Source organism: Puntigrus tetrazona, chromosome 7, assembly GCF_018831695.1.
Source record: "Puntigrus tetrazona isolate hp1 chromosome 7, ASM1883169v1, whole genome shotgun sequence".
Classification (NCBI taxonomy): domain Eukaryota; kingdom Metazoa; phylum Chordata; class Actinopteri; order Cypriniformes; family Cyprinidae; genus Puntigrus; species Puntigrus tetrazona.
In genome coordinates, this window is record NC_056705.1 from 14,091,082 (window position 1) to 14,110,753 (window position 19,672).

At 37.8% G+C, this 19,672-nt stretch overlaps 1 protein-coding gene across 1 annotated transcript in view; it reads left to right on the forward strand.

Annotated features, from left to right (window-relative positions):
* Positions 1 to 6,145: 6,145 nt before the first annotated feature.
* LOC122347919 (dynein axonemal heavy chain 2-like) overlaps positions 6,146 to 19,672 on the forward strand; it is a 101,353-nt gene continuing 87,826 nt past the window's right edge. The window contains 13 exon segments of the mRNA XM_043243172.1: positions 6,146 to 6,300; positions 6,541 to 6,629; positions 6,766 to 6,773; positions 7,368 to 7,521; positions 7,524 to 7,549; positions 9,442 to 9,656; positions 10,226 to 10,278; positions 10,281 to 10,371; positions 12,408 to 12,564; positions 16,410 to 16,649; positions 16,830 to 17,018; positions 18,521 to 18,668; positions 19,021 to 19,213. Coding sequence (XP_043099107.1) covers positions 6,146 to 6,300; positions 6,541 to 6,629; positions 6,766 to 6,773; positions 7,368 to 7,521; positions 7,524 to 7,549; positions 9,442 to 9,656; positions 10,226 to 10,278; positions 10,281 to 10,371; positions 12,408 to 12,564; positions 16,410 to 16,649; positions 16,830 to 17,018; positions 18,521 to 18,668; positions 19,021 to 19,213 — 1,718 coding nt within the window.

The following is a 19,672-nucleotide window of genomic DNA, read 5'->3' on the forward strand; positions in this document are numbered from 1 at the left end:
CACTTGAGATCTATAGTTTTTTTTTTTTTCTTCTCAGTAAAGACACTATGTTTACTAGAATGCATTAGAACATCAGGAATCCTGTACATTTCAGAACTTGTTGAATAGAATCGTTACAGAAGGGCATTCTAGTATTGTTATTATGAGCCATTTGTTGTTGACTGCAGTACCACAATGGCCTGCCAGCTGCAGCAATAATAGCCTGCACTCCTGCGGCCTGGCCGATGGCAGCACTTGAAGTGAATCGATTGCTGCACTAGTAAATTCAATACAGCGCTGCAACTAAAACTTAAGGCACGGCAGGCCTCCGGAGAGGCAGGATTGATTGTCCCTGTTTTACGATGTATTGGAGTGCGAGAGTGAATGCACTGTATAGCAGACAGCGTTATAAATAGCCAGTGTTAAAGCTGGATCCAGATGCTTGAGGTTTGGTGTTAAACAAAGAAAGCTCTTTTACTATTTTCAGTTCAAGGAGAAAGACCATTATGCACACACTTCAGATTTCAGCTCTGGGTCAAGGTCTTAGAGACATTGTGTGTATTAGTAATAAGCAGCAGCAAACAAATGCCTTTTAGCGTATTTGGCCATCACTGTGTTGTTCTTTGCGTAGACAGGAGGAACAGAAAATTAGCAAGTATCACTGGCACTTTTTGCAGCTCGTGATCATGTCAGATACTTTCAGAGAAATGATTGATCAAAGCTGGCCCATCAACTGTATCAGTCTGGACAGCTGCCATGAATCAAAGGTCACCTGTGTTTTTCTCCAGAGCTATTTTACTGGCATCATATGTATAAGTAGGGATCACTTAAGCTGGTTTTCTCAACCTCATGGTGCATGTGGCCCATGTTTATATATGTGTTGTGACTTGATTAATGTGGTGTTAGCTGCAGCATGGCCTTTATCCTCTGTCCTCCTGGTGGCCTCTCTTTCTTTTTTTTTTGGCTTTTGCTCACTTGGTCATTCAGTCTCTCTTTTTGCCTTGAACACTCTCTTCTCCACCTCTTTTTTCACTTTCACTCTCATATGAAAGAAAAACACAAATGACATCTCTATAACCTCTCAAGTGATGTTCCTGGACAATAATGAGATTTAATGGAAAGCAAATGGAGTCTTTCCTCAAGAACTAATGTTACATTTTTTCCAAATTTCAGTAGAGATCTCAACAGTATCACAACTATGTGCTCAGATTTGCCAAGATACTAAGATCTGTAATCAAACATCAAAGGCTATGTTTTGATGCAATACTAGCTTTTTAAATAATAAGTCCCTGTCCATTTTATTTTATTTATTTATTTTTTATAATTTTGTTTTTTCCTTTTTTACGATGTACGCCACAATGCAGAAAAAAGTAGTGAAAGTTGATACTGAAACTTGAATGATATAGTAATAAAATCAATAATATATCAAACTCTTTCTTTGCCTTCTTTTTCCTTTTACCCTTTTTATTCAAGTGCTCTTTTTCCCTCCACTCTCTTTTCCTTAATTCCCTCAGTGTAATTTTATTTATTAAATGCATAGTCAAATTATGTCATATTTTCCAGACAATACCTTCAAAGATTGCTCCCTAGTAGGGCACCCTATCCCCGTATGAACCCTTGTGGTCAACCTGGGTTTCTTTCCTTTCAGACCTTTCTGAAACAGATGACCTCATAAAATATCTGTCATGGTTGGAAACATTGCCATGGGACCACTGCCACTAGCTGTTCAGGGAGTCATGCTCTGAAAGAAAGATATGCAGATTATGGTTGTGTGCATGAATTTAAATGCACAGAACAGAACTATTTTAACTGGTGAATGAGTCACACCGATTTAGTGCTATACCATTTTATGTAATTGTGTGTGTGTCTCTGTGTGTGTGTGTGTGTGTGTGTAGACTGTTAACTTTAGCTCTAGATGTTCATTACACATTTAATTTTACAGATTAAATTTTCAATTTCATCATACACTTTTGATTTTATAGCATTTCATAATGTTAAAATTGGCACTGACATCACAGCTATGATGAAATCTTGTATGACAGCTACCAGTGAGAGTGTTTTCATTCATGTTCACTTTTAACCTAACAACTTAAAGATAAAATAGGCGAGGTGTTACTTTGAATTCATAGGCATAAAAATTCAGACAGAAGTAAAAATATATTGACACCTGAAAATATTTTTATGTAACTCCAAAGAAATTTATTTCCCTCAGACTGAGAGAAAATCTTTTTAAATTTAATTTAAAAGTTGCCACCTATCTTCCTTCTATATTGTCTGGTCGGGATTTGAATTTTAGTGAAAAACATTTTTAATTAATAAGTTGCCTGTTTAGGTAAAAAAAAAATCAGTTGTTTGCATTTCTCTGATTTCATTTGCTTATTTTCCATATGCATTTAACTTCTTAGTCTGATCCACTCTCTCTTACTGTTTAAATCAACATCTCTAACCTTGCTGGATGTTGTAATAGCATTTTATCATGGTTCATGGTATGCAGTAACTCGTTCAAAGGGATGTGACCCTGGAGCCAGAGAGCGTAAGAGAATAAACATAAAGATAGCTTATCGTCTGTAATCTGTGTTACTGCCTATGTCTGACATTCACTCTGTGTCCTCCTGTGTGTTTAGATAGTGCATCTATCACTTTGGGCCCAATGATCGACCTTCTCTCTGAGTATTCCACACCACTGGATCAGTGTCTCTCTCTCTATAATCACTTTACTCCCTTTCTCTCTCTGTCTCTCTTCTCGCAAACAAACTGTGTTCATCTCTTTTGTCCATTATCCCACTCTAACAATCTCTCTAGTTGTACAAAAAGTTGTCCCCTCCCCCAGCTCCCTTCCATCCTTTCTTTGCATGACAGCTGCTTACTGGAGCATTATTACTCTTCGTGATAAGCCCCTCTTGGCTCAGACACCACCTTGATGGATTTACGCTGCGCCACATACCAAACATTCATATTGGCTGCTTATCCTCGTGCTTAAAGTGGCATAGCTTGCCAAATCCACCACAATCTTATGCCGAGTATTATAGCAGTTTAGTAAGCTTAACTGAGCAGTATACAGAAGTCTGCCTTCTGGGAAATAACATGGCCTAACTGGGTGATTGGCGATTTAAAAGATCAAGTGTAGAAGCTTCAGTCGTCATGTCCTGTAAACTGATCCAGGAGAACTGATTGCTGCAAAAGTGCTCACCTGCCATTTCAATGTGTTTTTGAAATCTTAGCCATTACAGCTCGGGCCGTGATTTCACTTTAAGCCTTCATCCTCCGGCTCTGGCGACTATGATCTCCGTGCAAAGCTCGAAAATCGTAATTTAGTCATTGCGCTTCAGGCTGGCGTTATTTTCTCTCTTAATACTAATAATACAATTTTTTTCTTTTGCAGCAATCAAAAGCATGAAAGATGAAAAAGAGAAATTCAGGTTTTACGCTGCGGAGACCTTCCTAGAATCCTAGACATATCTGGTAGTATGTGGGTGGATATATGAGCGTCAGTGACTTAAAAAGAAATCGCAAAACGCTGGAAAGCGATTGTTCTAAAATGATCATTGCCCCATTGTATCTTGATATCAGCTTGAAACTGTGAGGAAACCAAAAATGAAAGAGAGAATCAGTCTTTAAGGGGTCTGGTTTCATATGAGGACTGGTCTGATAGAGTTCCTAGTTCCAAGATAGCAATCCTCAGAACAAGGCCATGGATTTGGTCTGTCCCTTTGACTAAATCACCAATTTACATGTACTATCACGCCTATCTGGTAACAGAGTCATCCCGCTAAAGTCTTACTCTCTTTTTCTATATATCTCTCTTTGTCTCCTCTCTCTTTTTCCTCGCTGTGACCCTGGCTTCCTCTCTGCCCCACTAAAGGTGTTTGTCTGTGAGCGGTGGTGAGGATTACCTTTCCATCAGTAGAAGAATGAGGTGTGAAAGCACTGAGGAACGCCAGGCCGGGCTGGATATGGAACTTTATGGATGCACTATGCCTATGACAGATCATTTCTGACTTGATCCCCTGCTGCTCTGGATGGCAGCCAGCCACCGCTGTTGTTTTGCTTTGCTCGTGCGGCGTGTGAAATGTGAAAACTTTTAGCAAGGGAGTAGTGACACAGCAGACTTCTGCATCTGTCTCTGCTTTCCTTTCAGTCCTGGCTCTGTAGAAACAAAATGAGCATGAAAGATGTAAGAATTTCACACTTCTATTTTTCTTGAACTCTTTATCTTTTGTCTTTTTAGATACTCTTCCTAAGGGGTGGTCGCTTGACCAGATTACCATATTTGCTCTGGTGGATTCCTTTACAATGCGGAGATGCAAAGATCTAATAGAGGTAAGCAAACACTACAAAATTATGCAAACAAACACACACACAAAATTTTCCAAATGCATGCTGAATTTTAAAACCTACTTTCAAGTACACATCCAGAGAATATCCTCTCAGATTTCTCAATAATTCACATCTCTGTGTGTCTTTATTGCTTTCATTTCTCCTATTTCCCAGGACTCCTGTCCTTGCTGAGAGCAGTTTTTTATATCACTTGTCATTTTTATATTTATTCATGCACATTTTTTTGCTGTGTGCTCTTACTAGTTCCTCATACTATTGGCACTTTCTATGAATACGGTTTGAAACCCTTTTCTCTTTCAACAAATGGTTAGTTAGAGGAGATGTTTAAGCGCTCAGAAATTGTTGTATATCAAGCATAGGATGTCAGACTGAATTTTATGAGCTATTTTGTTTTATTCTTTTTTTCTTGCAATAAATGCTTTCAGACTGTTGGACCACATTCTCTTTCTTTCAGGTGTGTGAGTGTCAGCAGCAGTTTTCTCGCTGGGAAGAGGGTGAGCGGGTACCATTGCCATGCTTTGCAGGACGTCAAGGGTCAGAGGTCACTCAGAGATTGCTGTACATAGAGGCAACCTTGACAACAGCCTGCAGGTCCTGCACGTTCTGTTAAGGACATCCTGGATGTCAGAAATCCTCTTGGCATGAGGACTACAGCAGGTGCAGTGTGTTTGTAAATTGATCAGGGCACAGAGAAAAGAGAGGAACTGTGAAATAGCTGGCTTTGATTGCTGAAGGAGCTACAGTATGTCCAGATGGCCAAGGCAATGTCTACACTGGAAGCAACCAGTGTTGCATTTTCTGAATCAGTGCCTCACCTCTAAATGTTCACTAACCAGGAAAGGGTCAGCTGTGATCTTTAGGTTAGACTTGATCAATATTAATCAAAAAATGCATTCCATTAATAAAAAAAGCCTACTTATATTTTTAACAAATGAGAAGGTAATTTATGCTGTATATTAAAATATTTTATGCATTAGCATTTTTAAGATAACATGTAATTTTATAATATAATAATTGAATATCTAAAAACAAATATGCCCATATAAGTAATATTAAATACATTACATGCATTTAAAAGTTTGAAAGAAGTAATTTATCCTAACTAAGGCTGCATTTTTTCAGTCAAAAATACAGCAAAATAATAGTTTGAAAAAATTAATTTTTTAATTTTAATATTTTAAAATGTAATTTAAGTCAGAAAGAACAGCATTCATTTTAAAATATGCAGATCTTTTACTGTCCATTTTGAATTTTAATGCCTTTTTTCTGAATAAAAGTTTCTTAATTTCTTTCATAAAAAGACTAACCCCAGAATGTTGTTTAACACTTTAAAAAAATATTAAATTGATCTTTATATGGATAGAAAATAAGCTTGAGTTGCTATGGCATTTGTAAAATAAAGGTGCCAATTCAAGCTGTTGCACTCTAGACATCACCATTTACTATACTGGCAGCGATCTAGTATTATTGTGTAGTGACACGCAAAATGCGTCAAATTGTGTGCCTGTCTTACTGCCAGCCTGTCTATGAAGCAGTCAGTCCTTCTGGTTCTCATGTATATTTATAAATGTTTGTCATTCTCGATTGCTTATTGGCCTGCTGGCCTGTTGGGAATTTCCATACATCTCAGATTAGCATATCTTCATAAATATGCATATAATGACCCGCATATTCGGATCATATAGATATTTTTCATGAATATTCTGCCTAAATGTATGTGCAGCAGGGAGAAGATCACTTTGCCTTTCAGTCTGAGCCCAGCTTGCCTCATTGTCATTCACAACTGTTTGTGACAGCAGGCAGTTTGACTGCTTATCTGAATACCATCATGACCGTCTGTGTGACGGATCCTGACTGCCCATCAGCCTCCAGAGACCATTATCCCCTCGTACCACCGCCCAAGGCACTGACGGACCTTGGGAAGGGGAGCAGTGCGTGTGCATCTGATGGTCATGATGGATTGGGGCCGAGGCGGGTCATAGGGTTAGGATGTTGTTGCCAAGACAAACAGCTGTGCTTGTGTCTGGGGCAGGTGTTTCATAGTGTCTCAGCATATTGAGAGCACCTAAATCAATAGCAGCCTCCATTTGTGGCTGGGAGTGTGTGTGCTGGACTCTGCCTTTGAATAGAGGGCACTGATTTGTGTTTGGAACGTGCTGTACAGCTCTGCCCACTTCTTTGTTGTTTTGTGCCTCTTGTTTATCCATGTGTGTGTGTTTTTAGGTTCCGTGGTAAAGTGAAAGATCTGGAGGTGATGATGCAGAATTTGATCACTTCCGACCTTCGAGACTGTGAACTGTGTGGAGGAAGGAGTACAGCTGCTTGACGTGTTTCAGCACCTGTCTGGACGAGAGGTCTTTCTCACACACACTTAGCCATCAATTCACACACACTTTATCACCTCCTTTAAAACCTTGCACACTGTCAGACTGCTACTCTTCTTCTTAGGAAATACGGTGAATACAAATGGCTTCAGCAGAACAGACTACACACAGATTTCTGATGTCACTTCCTTTTCACTCTCATTTACTTAGGAGGTCAGAAGCAGGACCTCACGCACACATATAAACCCACTGCTCTCTCACCTGTGTCACCTGTCTTTTTAAGTCATTAAGATTTGTTTACCACATTAATCACGTCATCTCCCCTGGCTTCAGCCTTCCCCTTCAGTCTTCTTTCTTTCATTCTGTCATTCAGCTTTTCAATTTCAAATTTTTCAAATTCCAAAGTGCTGCATTGACTAGACAATTTTACATGCATTATAGTTAAAGCATTACAACGAATAATAAAAAGTCAAAAGCCAAAAGGTGCCAACTAAAATCAAATACAAAATGTCATTTAATTAAAAAATAAAAATAAAATAAATAATTTATAGAATATCAAGGCATTGGCAAACAGTATAAAGACAGCTAGTTAACATAATAATCATAGCAGTAATTTGTTAGGTGTTCATTCACTTAAAGAGGCAAGCCATGAGAAGCTGTGTATTACAGTAATTTCACCACAATTGATAACATTTCCTGAGCATTTCTGTTTTGTATCTTTCTCAGGCTATCAAGCGGACCATTGACAGAAAGACAGTGGATGTGTACGCTTTGCTTAGTTCTGAGCTGAGTGAAGTCAATTTGGTGATGTGCAGACTGTCATCTCTCACTGCTGCTCAGATGCCTCGACACGCAGGACAGGGACATTGGACCCGAGCACTGGATCACGGATAGAAAGACCCATGGAGGTGATATTTACATTAAAGGAAAAATTGTAATGCCCCATTCACATGGGGTGTCAGTGTCAATGCCTCTCGTTTACTTTCAATGGAAGGTCAAACGTTGCTGAACTGAATTGTGGGTCTGTTACATTGCCTCAATGGTGTTGCTCGCCACGCAGTTATCAGTTTTTACACTTTTTACAAATACCCTGGTGCAGATGCTAGCCAATTACATTGACACCAGAAAAAGTTGATTGGCTGTTGTCACTGTATGGTCGCATTAGCACCAATATTCAGATATGCCCTCCATCAAGTGTTGATACAAAAGGCCCCATGTGAATGTGCCATAAGATCGGAGTTACTCTATTGATTCAGAACTGTTTTTTTTAAACATTGTAATAATATTATGTGCTTTTGTCACAGCGTAAATTTTTTCAGTTTTAGTAATTTTGGTATTTAAACTTATTTAATTTGTTTTGGTGTTTAAACTTATTTATTTCACATTTCTCAAACTCCCAATCTAAAATAACCAAATGACATATTTGTCTTTGTATTTGACTTCAAATGAACCAAGTTTTTAGGATTAGTTCAATCCAGAATTAAAATTGCCTTCACAATTTCCTCATCCCCAAGTTTTTTTTTCTACAGTCGAAAAGAACACATTCGAATTTTATTGCAGATTCAAAGGCTCTACACCTAGCGAAATGGCCATTTTCTAAAAACTAAAAAGTATATGCTTTTTAACCACAAGTGCTTGTCTTGCACTCGATCTGCGATAAGCGTCCATGACTTTATGCATTATGTAATCGCACTGTAAAGGTCACATTTTTCCTAGTGGAAGAAATCTTTAGAACAAATGCTGAATCAGAACAAATTCACCCCAGATTTCCCAGTTTCCCTTTCATTATAAAGATGTCAAACATACTAACATCAAACTGATGTTATGTTAGTATGTCATGTGAAAACGGCCATAGTCAAATCAAAGCATCACAGGTTCCTGAAAGATGCTGAAAGAAACTGAATGAATGTCCGGAGACCACATAATGACTAATCAGTCCAATCCCTGCATGGACTAGGCGTGCACCCTTTTTCTCACCCTTTGTACAGTAGGTGAACTCTAGGGCTTTATGAACAAATGAATCAGATTCCAACCCAAAACCCACATCAGTGTAAATTTGGAAGGTGTCACAAGATAGCTTAACTCCATTGATGAGCTCTTCTCTGTGTTGAGCTCAGAGCCTTGTGTCAAGAGGCCAGTGAGGGGCCCCAGTAGAGGCCCTGAGCCCAGCCAGGATCCAGCCACACAGGCCCTAATGCTATTAAAGCCAGCTGTGCCGCCACATACTCGCTTCTCATTCTTTTTGTCACTTTCCATTTCACTCACCCTTCCTCTCTATTTCTTTCTCATGGTTTCCTTTCTTTAGCTTCTCATCTTTCTCTCATTCTTCAGTTTGCTTACAAAGCACATCGCCATTTCCATTGTGTTTAAATTCATTTTCCGCTTTTTTAAGAAGGCAATTAAGAGCAGACATGTTTTTAATTGGACACAGATATGATTATGTTGCATTTCCCCACAATTGATCCCAAAAGCCCCACAGAGAAACAAAAAAGTCAGACAGAAAGCAGAGCTTAATGATGGTCTGATTAGATGTTGCAGAATGTTTACATAGTTACTGCATAGCCCGAGACATTCCTAACATGAGAGAAGTTTAGCCTTCATTTGTTTTTTATGTTTACCCTCGGTTTGTTTAGCTTAGCTGCGCTCTGACGGTTGTTTTGATTGTTTGTGACCTTGCATGTGTGAGTCCGTAAGATTTCAAGACTTTGTTTGTTTGTAAGTGATGAGATGTGTGTTCACTGTGTTCTCTCTGAGCTCTTCCCATCTGTTTGTATGTGTTTTTTGCACATGTGTTGTCTAGGTTCTCTGGCGTGCTCATTTCCTGCCACACGTCAGCAGTGGAGAGGAAGTGCGTGTGAGTTATGCTAAGCTGTGTCAGACTCTGGATGAGAAGGTGAGGAGGATCTTCACAGACTGGAGTCAGAGTCTGAACCGAGAATGTCTCAGCAGTCTCAACCAGCCACTCATGATCCGCTGTAAAGGGAAGACAGGTCCGCTGGACATCAACTTTAACAAGTACGTGATTGCACAAACACACATGCATACAGGCCCTCCAGTACCTCACTGTGGTCACTGGAATTGTCAGCATAATTATACATGCCTATATTACTGACCAGGGATGTTTTTGTCCCTGGATTTATGGCAAAAGATTCAGTGCACTGCATGTTCTAAAAAATTTGTTTCTATATATATATTATTCTTCAGAAAAACATTACCTTTTTTAGCTTTAATGTTGAGGACAGTATAGGAGGTATCCACTTCTCAGTTTATCTGCTGAGGGAAATAAATAGTATTAAATAATAATATTAATCCAATTGATTGCAATGGATTACATCCTGTGCTACACTGAATATTCTTTTTAGACTTGAAGTTGAATACATTTGGAATGCCATTAATTATTATGTCCTTACAACCCATTCAAACCCTTTCAAATAATTAAATTATTTGTGGTTGTGCTCATCTTTAATATTTATGCTCTGTAGTCATAATACATGAATTACTGAAGATGTTTTATACATGCTGAATATTTTGGTGTGAACAAAAATGCACAGGCTTTCAATGTGTTACTCTGTTTATGTGTGTAGGAACCTGTTGAAGATGTTTAATGAGATTCATTACTGGGACAGACTGCTCTTCGAGATCCTCACTATGTCACAGAGGTGTATCAGCGCAGAGAGGAACTCCACAACCTGAGAGAGAATGTCCTCCTAGTTGTTAGAGACTATAACAGGTTAGTATGGCTGACAGAGACTGACTTTTTCGAAATTTCCTTGAACTTTTTGTTCATAAAAAGATTTTTTTTTAAAATAATAATAATCAGTGCTGTCAGTTGATTAAAAATTAAATTGCGTTAATCACAGTCATGGAATTTAAAATACTAGGGTTTACCTGTAAATAAAAAAATTTAAATAAAAACGATAACAAACTAGTTTAAGGAAACAGAACAATTCCACACCTCCGCTAGGTATAAAATTCTTATTAATAATTCTTATTAATAATTATTATTATTCTTTTATTATTATTATTCTGTTTACTGGCAATAAAACATTTACCAAGCCACATTGTTTCCATCCCAGTGAACATTTAACCAAACATTAGCAAAAGTACTTCTAAATAAATACAAGAAAACATTTTCTTGCAAACTTACGTGCAGTATTATTAAGAATTATTTATTAAGAATAAACGCACCTGTTCTGCAGCTAACATTAGCATCATGCTACATAAAATAATTATGAGATTATGAGAATAGTACACGCTTATTTAAAACTAATTTTAAACAAAAATAAGAATAACTTCCTTTTGTGATCACATGTCGAATTTGGCTATTTACTATTGTTAAAATATGCTATTTATGCCTAATTGTATGGCTGTACAAATTAGCATATTATTATGTAAATATTCAAATCTAGAGAAAACACATGTGTTTATTATCTCATAGTGGTTGTTTTCCTGTTTATTTCTGCTGTGTAAAAGTCTTAACATAATGCACATTAGTAAATACACTTTGGGTGGCCGTGAGGTACATTATAAAAGTAACCCAAAAAGACACAACCCATGGGATGACAGCAAGAAGTTCAAGGGGTCAAACCTTTCCAAATAATAAATTTGCACTTAAAAACATTATGCAGTAATTTTTTTTTTTATTAATCACATGCGTTAAATTATATTATTTTACTTATATATATATATATATATATATATATATATATATAGAGAGAGAGAGAGAGAGAGAGAGAGAGAGAGAGAGAGAGAGAGAGAGAGAGAGAGAGAGAGAGAGAGAGAGAGAGAGAGAGAGAGAGAGAGCGAGAGAGAGAGAGAGAGATGTAATATTTTTTTTATTGCTTGAAAAACACAGATTGAGAAATTAGGCTTGTTGTTTTGCAAACATTATGTAAAATAATTAAAACAGGACATAACATTTAATTTCACATTTACATTTTTTTTGTATTCTGTTCTATTATACCTTGTGTTTGTATTAAGTATATAGAACTTTTATGACTTTCTTATAACTTCATAAACTAAACTAAGAACTTGTTTATTATGTGATATAATTATGAAGTGTTTTTTTTACTTTACATAAGCACAACGGTTGCATACTTGCAAGTCACGCATAAATTTAAACGGTGTACTTAGGTAACTTCACATCTTTAATATGCATTGATATTATTCTTCACCTCTTCGACCTACACACACTTACACTTCAGTGCAAACTGAGTATTTACATTCCATCTGCCTCAATATACACATCTCCATTGAAGACTTTAACACATCCAATCTGGAGAAAAGCACTTGAATTAAATGCACACACACACATACTTCCACTGAACAAAACAATTCACACTTATGTCCCTCATTCTGTAGTGAATAATAACCTCCTCCTCTCTCACATAAGCGCATACACACACACAAACACACACACTCTTCAGACTGGAGGACTCATTGTAACTCTCAGAGGGACGGAGTGAGTCATCTCTGTCAGTATTGTTACCACATTTAATGCATTCTACACATGCCAGCTGGAAACAAACACTTAAACCCAACACAAGCTAAACAGGCCACTTGCCCCAAATGGCAAAGCACATCCACTAAGACTTGTTAATCCATTTTTACCACCCTCTTGTTCTGTTATGCTTTTAAAATGGCCTTGCTTGTTTTTGAAAAATGCTGTGAAAGAAACTTGTCAATGCCCGTAAGACCTAAAATGAAAATGGGGGAAAAAAACAACAGTGGACTTAACCTTATATGTTTGTGTTCACTATCAATTAGAATCATTAAGGCTCTTAACGAGGATGAGCTATGTCTCTTTTCTGAGAGAATTCGGTTCCTGGATAGGAAAATCCAGCCAGGCCTGTCAAAACTGCACTGGTCCACAAAAGGAACATCCAGCGTCTTTATCAATGACTGCAGAGTGCACGCTAACAAGGTCAGTAGTCTCTGACACACATGCAAATACGCACAACAAAAAACTGTGGCCAAACAGATGGTAGAGTGAAAAGCTTGTGTTCCTCAGGCAGACGGAAATTTTCAGGATTTGCTCAGATCAGAATTTCAATGCTGGTCTAATGCATTGCCACCAGAAAAACATATCTGGTGGAGCATGGTCTGTCTGGTACAGCTGATGGACAGCTAGCTAGGCATGAAGCCCAGTGTGGGCAGCCTGATTTCTTCAGCATAGAGTCCAAAAATTGAAGAGAATTATAGACATCTAGTTTTTAAGGAATCCCAGAAATGCTGCATTTGCTCGACTAATTAAAAAAGAACATTTCAGATCACTTCAATTTAGGGCTATAACTAAACTATTTAGAAAATCCATTAATACAATCTGATCTTTCTCTTTTAACACAGAGCGCTTATTCACGTGTTCAGATTAACTATATTGTTTGCTATACATTGTTGCAGGCATGTTTAAAAATATAAAATTGCCAAAACGTTGAATAGAATATTGTTCTGAAAAATTTGTTCTCTTTCTCTGTTGCGCTCCATTTGATTGATATGCTTTATGAGGTTTATGAAGTTTAATGATGACAGCAGCACTTAATTGCTCCCTTGCTGTTAAAAAATACTGTTTTGCTTAACGGAAATAATTATTGCAGTGTGTTTAAATGTGTGTTTGTGTGTTTCTCCTCCATAGAAATGCATTTTTATTACATTAGGTGAAATCACTGAGACCCAAAGACCCAACCAATCAATAATATATTTTTTTGTATTTATTATAATTTACTGTTGAGCTCTGTAACAGAAAGAAAATGCTGCACTAGAATTAGTGGTCAGATATCTGTCAGTTGCTCTTTTTATTAAACAAGACCAGGAAGGTCAAATATAAGCTTGTTATTTAATAGCTTATAAAGGAGACATCTATAGTGAATGACAGATGTTTACAAATTTTACACTGAGTGTAGACAAGAACGTTTGGAATTCAGTTATTGTTAGTTTTAGGGATTTAGATCTTTTCTCACTTGTTGGGAATCAGACCAGCAGGGATTGTGATGAAGAAAGGGCTGGCTCTGACAAATAAATATAACAGCTGGCTGACACTTTCAAAAGGAAGTTTCATCAAAAAGAAAAAATGAAGAATAAAATCAGCTAATGCAATTCCATTTTATCCCATTTATACTAGCATTCAAAGGTTTGGGGTCTGTAAAGAAAGAAGATACTTACACTCTTTCTAAAGAAACCGTAGAAACGTTGATCTTTTAGGATTCTTTGATGAACAGAATGTTTTAAAGCATTTATGTGAAATTTTTTTGGAAACAATGTAAGTCTGTTTACTGTCACTATTGATAAGTTTAATGCATCTCAGCAGAATAAGGCCATGTTCACACTTGGCAAGAAAAAGTTAACGTGTGCTTTTTTAGAAAAATAAAATGCTAGCAGCGTCTGTTACAAAAAACAGCCGAGCGTCTTTTGTTGCTATAGCAACAGCTGCAACAGTAGCCTAGCACAGTGTGCTGCAGAAATGTCAAGATAGCATGAAAAGTTGGCTCTTGTGTTGGCTTTTGAAATTAACGGGGAAGAAAATGTAGATTCACAACGATGTTCCTTGTGCTCCGAGACTAGTATTATCAGTTTGTTACTCCATTTTTTCTTGTCGTTACAACGGATCTCCCTACTCGCTTGGTCATTGGTCAGCTGTCAAAAGGGCGCTTGATGTAAGGCATTTTTTTTTTAAGTTTAACTTTTTTTAACTTGAAAAGACACTTGAAAAAGTGGTGGCATTTTAAAAAGGACTGAAGCTTTTTTTTTGTTTTTTTTTTATACGGTTTACTCAATAGGATTCTAATGTGAAACAGACACTGGCAACTTCAAAAAAGACGCCAAGTGTGAACATAGCCTAAGAGTATTCATTTCTTTTCTTTTCTCTCTTTTTGAACAGTAGTGTATTTTTCAGTAAAATCTAGTGCAGAATACATAAGAAATATTTATGGCTAGTAAACTTTCTCAAGTCACCCTCCAATCGCCAGGTGTAGCAAAAAAGAAAAAAAAGTTAATTTTGTTCCCTTGCTATGGTTATTCAAGAACAGAAGACTTTGCTCTTTTTTTTGTTCTGGTACAGCCGTGTCCTTTTTGCTGGCCGATATTGCTTTTGTAATGCAAGAATAAGGCAGCAGGCTTTACTGAGAATGGAAGTGCGACTCAGTGGAGAGCAATTGTGAAATCTATTCACTTCCTCTGCTGGCTGTCCATCACTCGTACATTGTACAAGGCAATATGATATTAAAGCACTGGCAGTGCCCTTTAGCCATGTGGTAAAGACACACACGCACACACACATACACAATGGCATGCGAGCAGAATGCCCCATCTACTTTAATAAAGGCCACACAGGCATCTCTCAGTATAAACAGCCCCAGCGTTCACAATGAAAGGCAGCCAGCCTCGTTCGTGCCGCCACTATGCCCGGGTTCTTTCTCACTTGCTGGAGGGGGGGGATCGAGTTCACGTCAGAGTCAATGTCAGACATCCTTCGAGCCCAAAACAGAGCTGGCAACAGCTTCAGTGGTAATGGAGAAGTGTGGAGAACACGACACATCTGAGTTTACACACACCCACACACACTTAGAAATGCAAGTATACGTTCTACACACTCCTGCACGTAGAGTAATCTTCCCCTTTGAGGCTTATTTCATGTGACACGTTTCATCCCATGAAAAGTCATGAGACGAGCTGGATCTAGGAAGAGTGAGATTATGCGGCATGTAAGATGCTTCCGAGAACCTCTGTGCAAACTCTCAGAAATTTCTCAGTATCACTGCCCTCCACAGAATGAATAGAGAGTTGTTGGATGAGAAAGCTTGATGCTTTGTGGATAAGAACTGCCTCCTTTAATTTTAAGCACTGGGATAGGTTGAAATCAGATGCTCTATTTCTGTAGAACGGTGAGAGAGGGAGACATGAGCTGGAAAATCCTGCTGGAAAACCCCTGTTGCTCTGTTTGAATGTGTTTTCCATCTTTCTCCCACCACATTCCTGTCTTTTCTTTTCTTTTTTTTTCTTTTCTTTTCTTTTCTTTTCTTTTCTTTTCTTTTCTTTTCTTTTCTTTTCTTTTTTTTCTGTTATTTTCTGTTATTTTTGTTTTTGGCTTGTTTTTACTTTTTGCTTTTGTTTTGCCTTTGCTTTTAGTGTTTCATTTTTGTATTTCATTCTTGTTTTTGTTTAGATTTTTTATATACTTACAGCCTAGCATTGCGGTGGCAAGTTCTGCATTGGCAAGCACCACTTTTTCAGCCACACTCTCTCACTCTGTGTTTTTTTTTCTTTTTCTTTTTTTTTTTTTTTTTTTTTTTTTTTGTAATGCAATGCAATGCAATTAATTTTCCTCATTAATTTGGCCATTAGATGGGACAGCCTGGAGGAGCACCTGAGCTTTTAATGGTTGCTTTGTGTTATAACTCTTCTCAGAGCTTTTAGTCAAAACTAATTGTGTGTTGCTCCTCACTACAGCTAAAACATGTATTCCCATATGTAAATGCTAAGGTATCGTTTCACAATAGCTTAGAGGCTTTTTGAACACCAAAAGACCAGTAATAGCACAACAATGTGAAGCAATTTTGTCTGAAATATGCATTACTACATTTGTTAATGGAAACGATCCTGGAACATAGTGTTTGACACTGAATTGCTGTTTAGAGAAGCTTTGTGTACAAAACCGTTATAAAGAAAAAGATCAGATCACTCTAGTTTTCTAAGCGGTGTGTTTTGGGATTAACATTTGCACTGTCTCTTTGTTTTTCTGCTTTCTCTGATTTTGATCTCTTATCTTTCCCACAGGTGCAGTTAATGGTGGATGAGTATAAGGCAGCTAACTTAGCTGCCTCTAAGCTCTGCGAGCAGATCAGTGAGCTGCTTTTGGTTCATGTGGATGGCAAGATGGTCTATGGAGACCTGGATTTCCAGGAGGATCAACAGAGTCATCAGCATAGCCAGCTGCTCCGACTGCAAAACGCTCACCAGGACATCGTCAAAATCATGGCCAGAGTGTATGGGACCTTCCACCTAGATGGCCCAGAGGTTGGACTCTCTGTTTGTTGTGTCTTACAATCTTTACTACTAAAGCATGAAACGTTTTGATGTTGTGATTTAATGATTTACCTTGTTAAAGGAGTGTTGTTGGTGTAAAATCAGCACAATGCACAACGGTTGTCATGGTAAGAACTTCCCATTGACTTCCATACTTGTGTGTGTTTTCAGGTGCAGCAGCATTGGGTGTCATACATGGAGAAGATGGACAGAATGGTTGAGGAGGCTTTTCGTTTGAATATAAAGCGCTCTCTGCAGGAGCTCTCTAAAGCCATCAATGGAGATGGCAAGACATCCCCGAACCCCTTATTCAGAGTGGAGGTGGTACTGACACAACAGACTCCTCGATCTCCTGCTCAGGTACACAAAGACAGACGCTATTTTCAAATCTAGCAATGCAGTGGCTATTGATAACAGTGCTTATGTGAGGAGGTGACCCTTACCTCACATTTAGACATCACAAACATACCCTCTGATTTCGAGGCAAAGAGTATAAATACAAAAACTGTGTCAGTGCGAATTATTGTGTTGGTCACAGAGAGCTGCTGGCCATGTGTTTTACATACAGCATAAAGACACTATCATACATCAAGCAGAGGGCATTCAGAACACCACAACCTCTATAAATCACAGCTGTGGCAGCACTGCTGCGTTATTCAGCACTCTACTCTACCGCTCAGCTCCACAGAGGTATATTTGGACGAAGGCCTATGGGTAATGTCCCATGATGCTTAGTCAGCTAAACACAGTGAGAAAGAAAAAGCAGAAACGTTAGTGTGACTTAATTGAGTGTATTTTAGGGACAGTGGTTGCATTGGTCTGTGGAGACAGACTGCCTCAGGCAAAGCTCTCTAAGTGCCAGAGGGAAGGGAAATGCATTAATGCTAGCTCAGGACACACCATTAAAGGCCCTTTCACACAGAATGCAAAATGAATAAGCAAAACAAATCATTGATGAATGGTCTGTTCACACCAAGAGCGAAACGAATATCTGTCAGGCTGATCGACAACCGATTCACGTTGGTACAATAGTTGCTGCGACACACCTTTTCCAGCTTTCACAGTGACAATTATTAACGGTCACAGAAACCACAAGACACTGGACAAGCTAGCAAGATCGAGATTCAGTGATATTTCAGCAATAAAAACAAAAATTGATTCTAAAATTCATTTTCAAATTCCACATTTGAAAACTCTACATTAGAAAAGTCAAAATGGTAACATTTACATACTTTTGTTATGAAACTTCACAGGAGAACAACGTAAGAAGCGATGCAGTTTTTGATAACATATCATTTATTTGCATTTTTGTAAATTATTTTGTAAATAATTCCAAAACTTTTCTTAAAACTGTCTGTTAATATGTTCACTACAATAGAAAAAACACACTAAAAGTTTACTTGGTCAAAATTGAGTAAATTTCACATTCAAAACATATTTAATATTTAAAGAAAAATGTTATTAATTACTGTTATAAACCATTAATTCCATTAGTCTTCGTTTTAATGTGATGCTTTTAGGCTTATCTGGTGACCAAGAATTTTTTTTTATGCTTCTTTGAAAATATATTCTTTGAAAGTTTGCAGTATTTATTTTCAACAAGAAATCATTTATGACATTATTCTGCTGCAAAAAAAAAAGACTACCACTACCACTTTTGACCAATTTACTTCAATACTTGCTGAATAAAAGTTTTAACAAAACATACTGACCCCAAACTTTTGATTCCTAAATAAATCATAAAATTAAAACCATGTAATTGTTGCTATCATTTAGCAGCCCTACTTTTTATTTAATGCATCTAATGATTCTATCCTTGAAAATCCCAATTTGTTCCAAAATGTTTGTGGTTGTTTGTCCAGGTGGATTTCTCCCCTTCTCTCCAGAAACTGGCCCACATATTGAACAGCATTAGCTCTCAGCTCATCAAGACAATGTCAGGCTTCAAACGTCTGCCAGACCTGCTGACCCGCCAGTACTCGCAGCGAAAACCTATTCACAGCATCATCGGTACACCCTTTTTCCATCTCATTCACCATATCCCTCCTACATTTGCCATGTATGTCCTCTTTTTATTCCTGTTTCATCACCTTCATGTCAATCCAAACCCATATAACTTTCCTCTGTGGGACACAAAAGGAAAAATTACGAAGAATTGTATTGATCCACTCTCTTTATACTAAATCCTTATTTTGTATTCCACTAAAATAATAAAGTTAACGACACATGGATGATTAATTGGTGATGAGAATTTTCATTTTGAGGTTTAAAAAAAAATCCATTCACATCATCATTTGTGCAATGCTTAAAGTAATCAGTGGTTGTTCGGCATCAACAATGCTTTCCTCTTTTTTTGTTTCAGAGCAAGATGAAGAAATCTGCAAGATCCAGGCAGCCATAGCTGCAGGAATGGTGACTAATGCATCTTACCTGCAGACCTACCTGAAGACCTGGGACAAACACAGAGAGATCTGGGAAATCGAAAAAGACAGCTTTATACAGCGTTACCAGCGGCTCAACCCTACAGTAACCTCCTTTGACGCTGACATAGCCAGGTCTGTAACTTCTGTCTAAATGGTCTAAAAAGTATGCGCTACAAACATTTTTAAGCTTATGAATTATTTGCAATGCTACTTGTAAAATAATAGTTTCTTTAGTGAACAAATCCACTAAAGGATTCACCATGTTTCTCTCACCATCATACATCATACATTTGAAATGCATCGTGATAGCACACTAGAGAGGTGTGTTTAAGGTCACGTGAGAAACTATGTGATGGCCTTTAAGAATATTGACATGTCTGTAGCACAGAGGTGCCTGTCCTGAGGGCAGGGTCAACGTTGGTTCCCTATAGATTTGATCTGCACTCGCCAAATCATTATCATGTCAACAGTGGATGTTTGAGTGTGTGTAGTGAGACAGAGACTTGTGTGATTGTGCATTAATGACCTTGTGCATGCTGGGAGGACACTTGTGGGGGCGCCGTTAAGGTTTTTTACATTAATTAATGCATG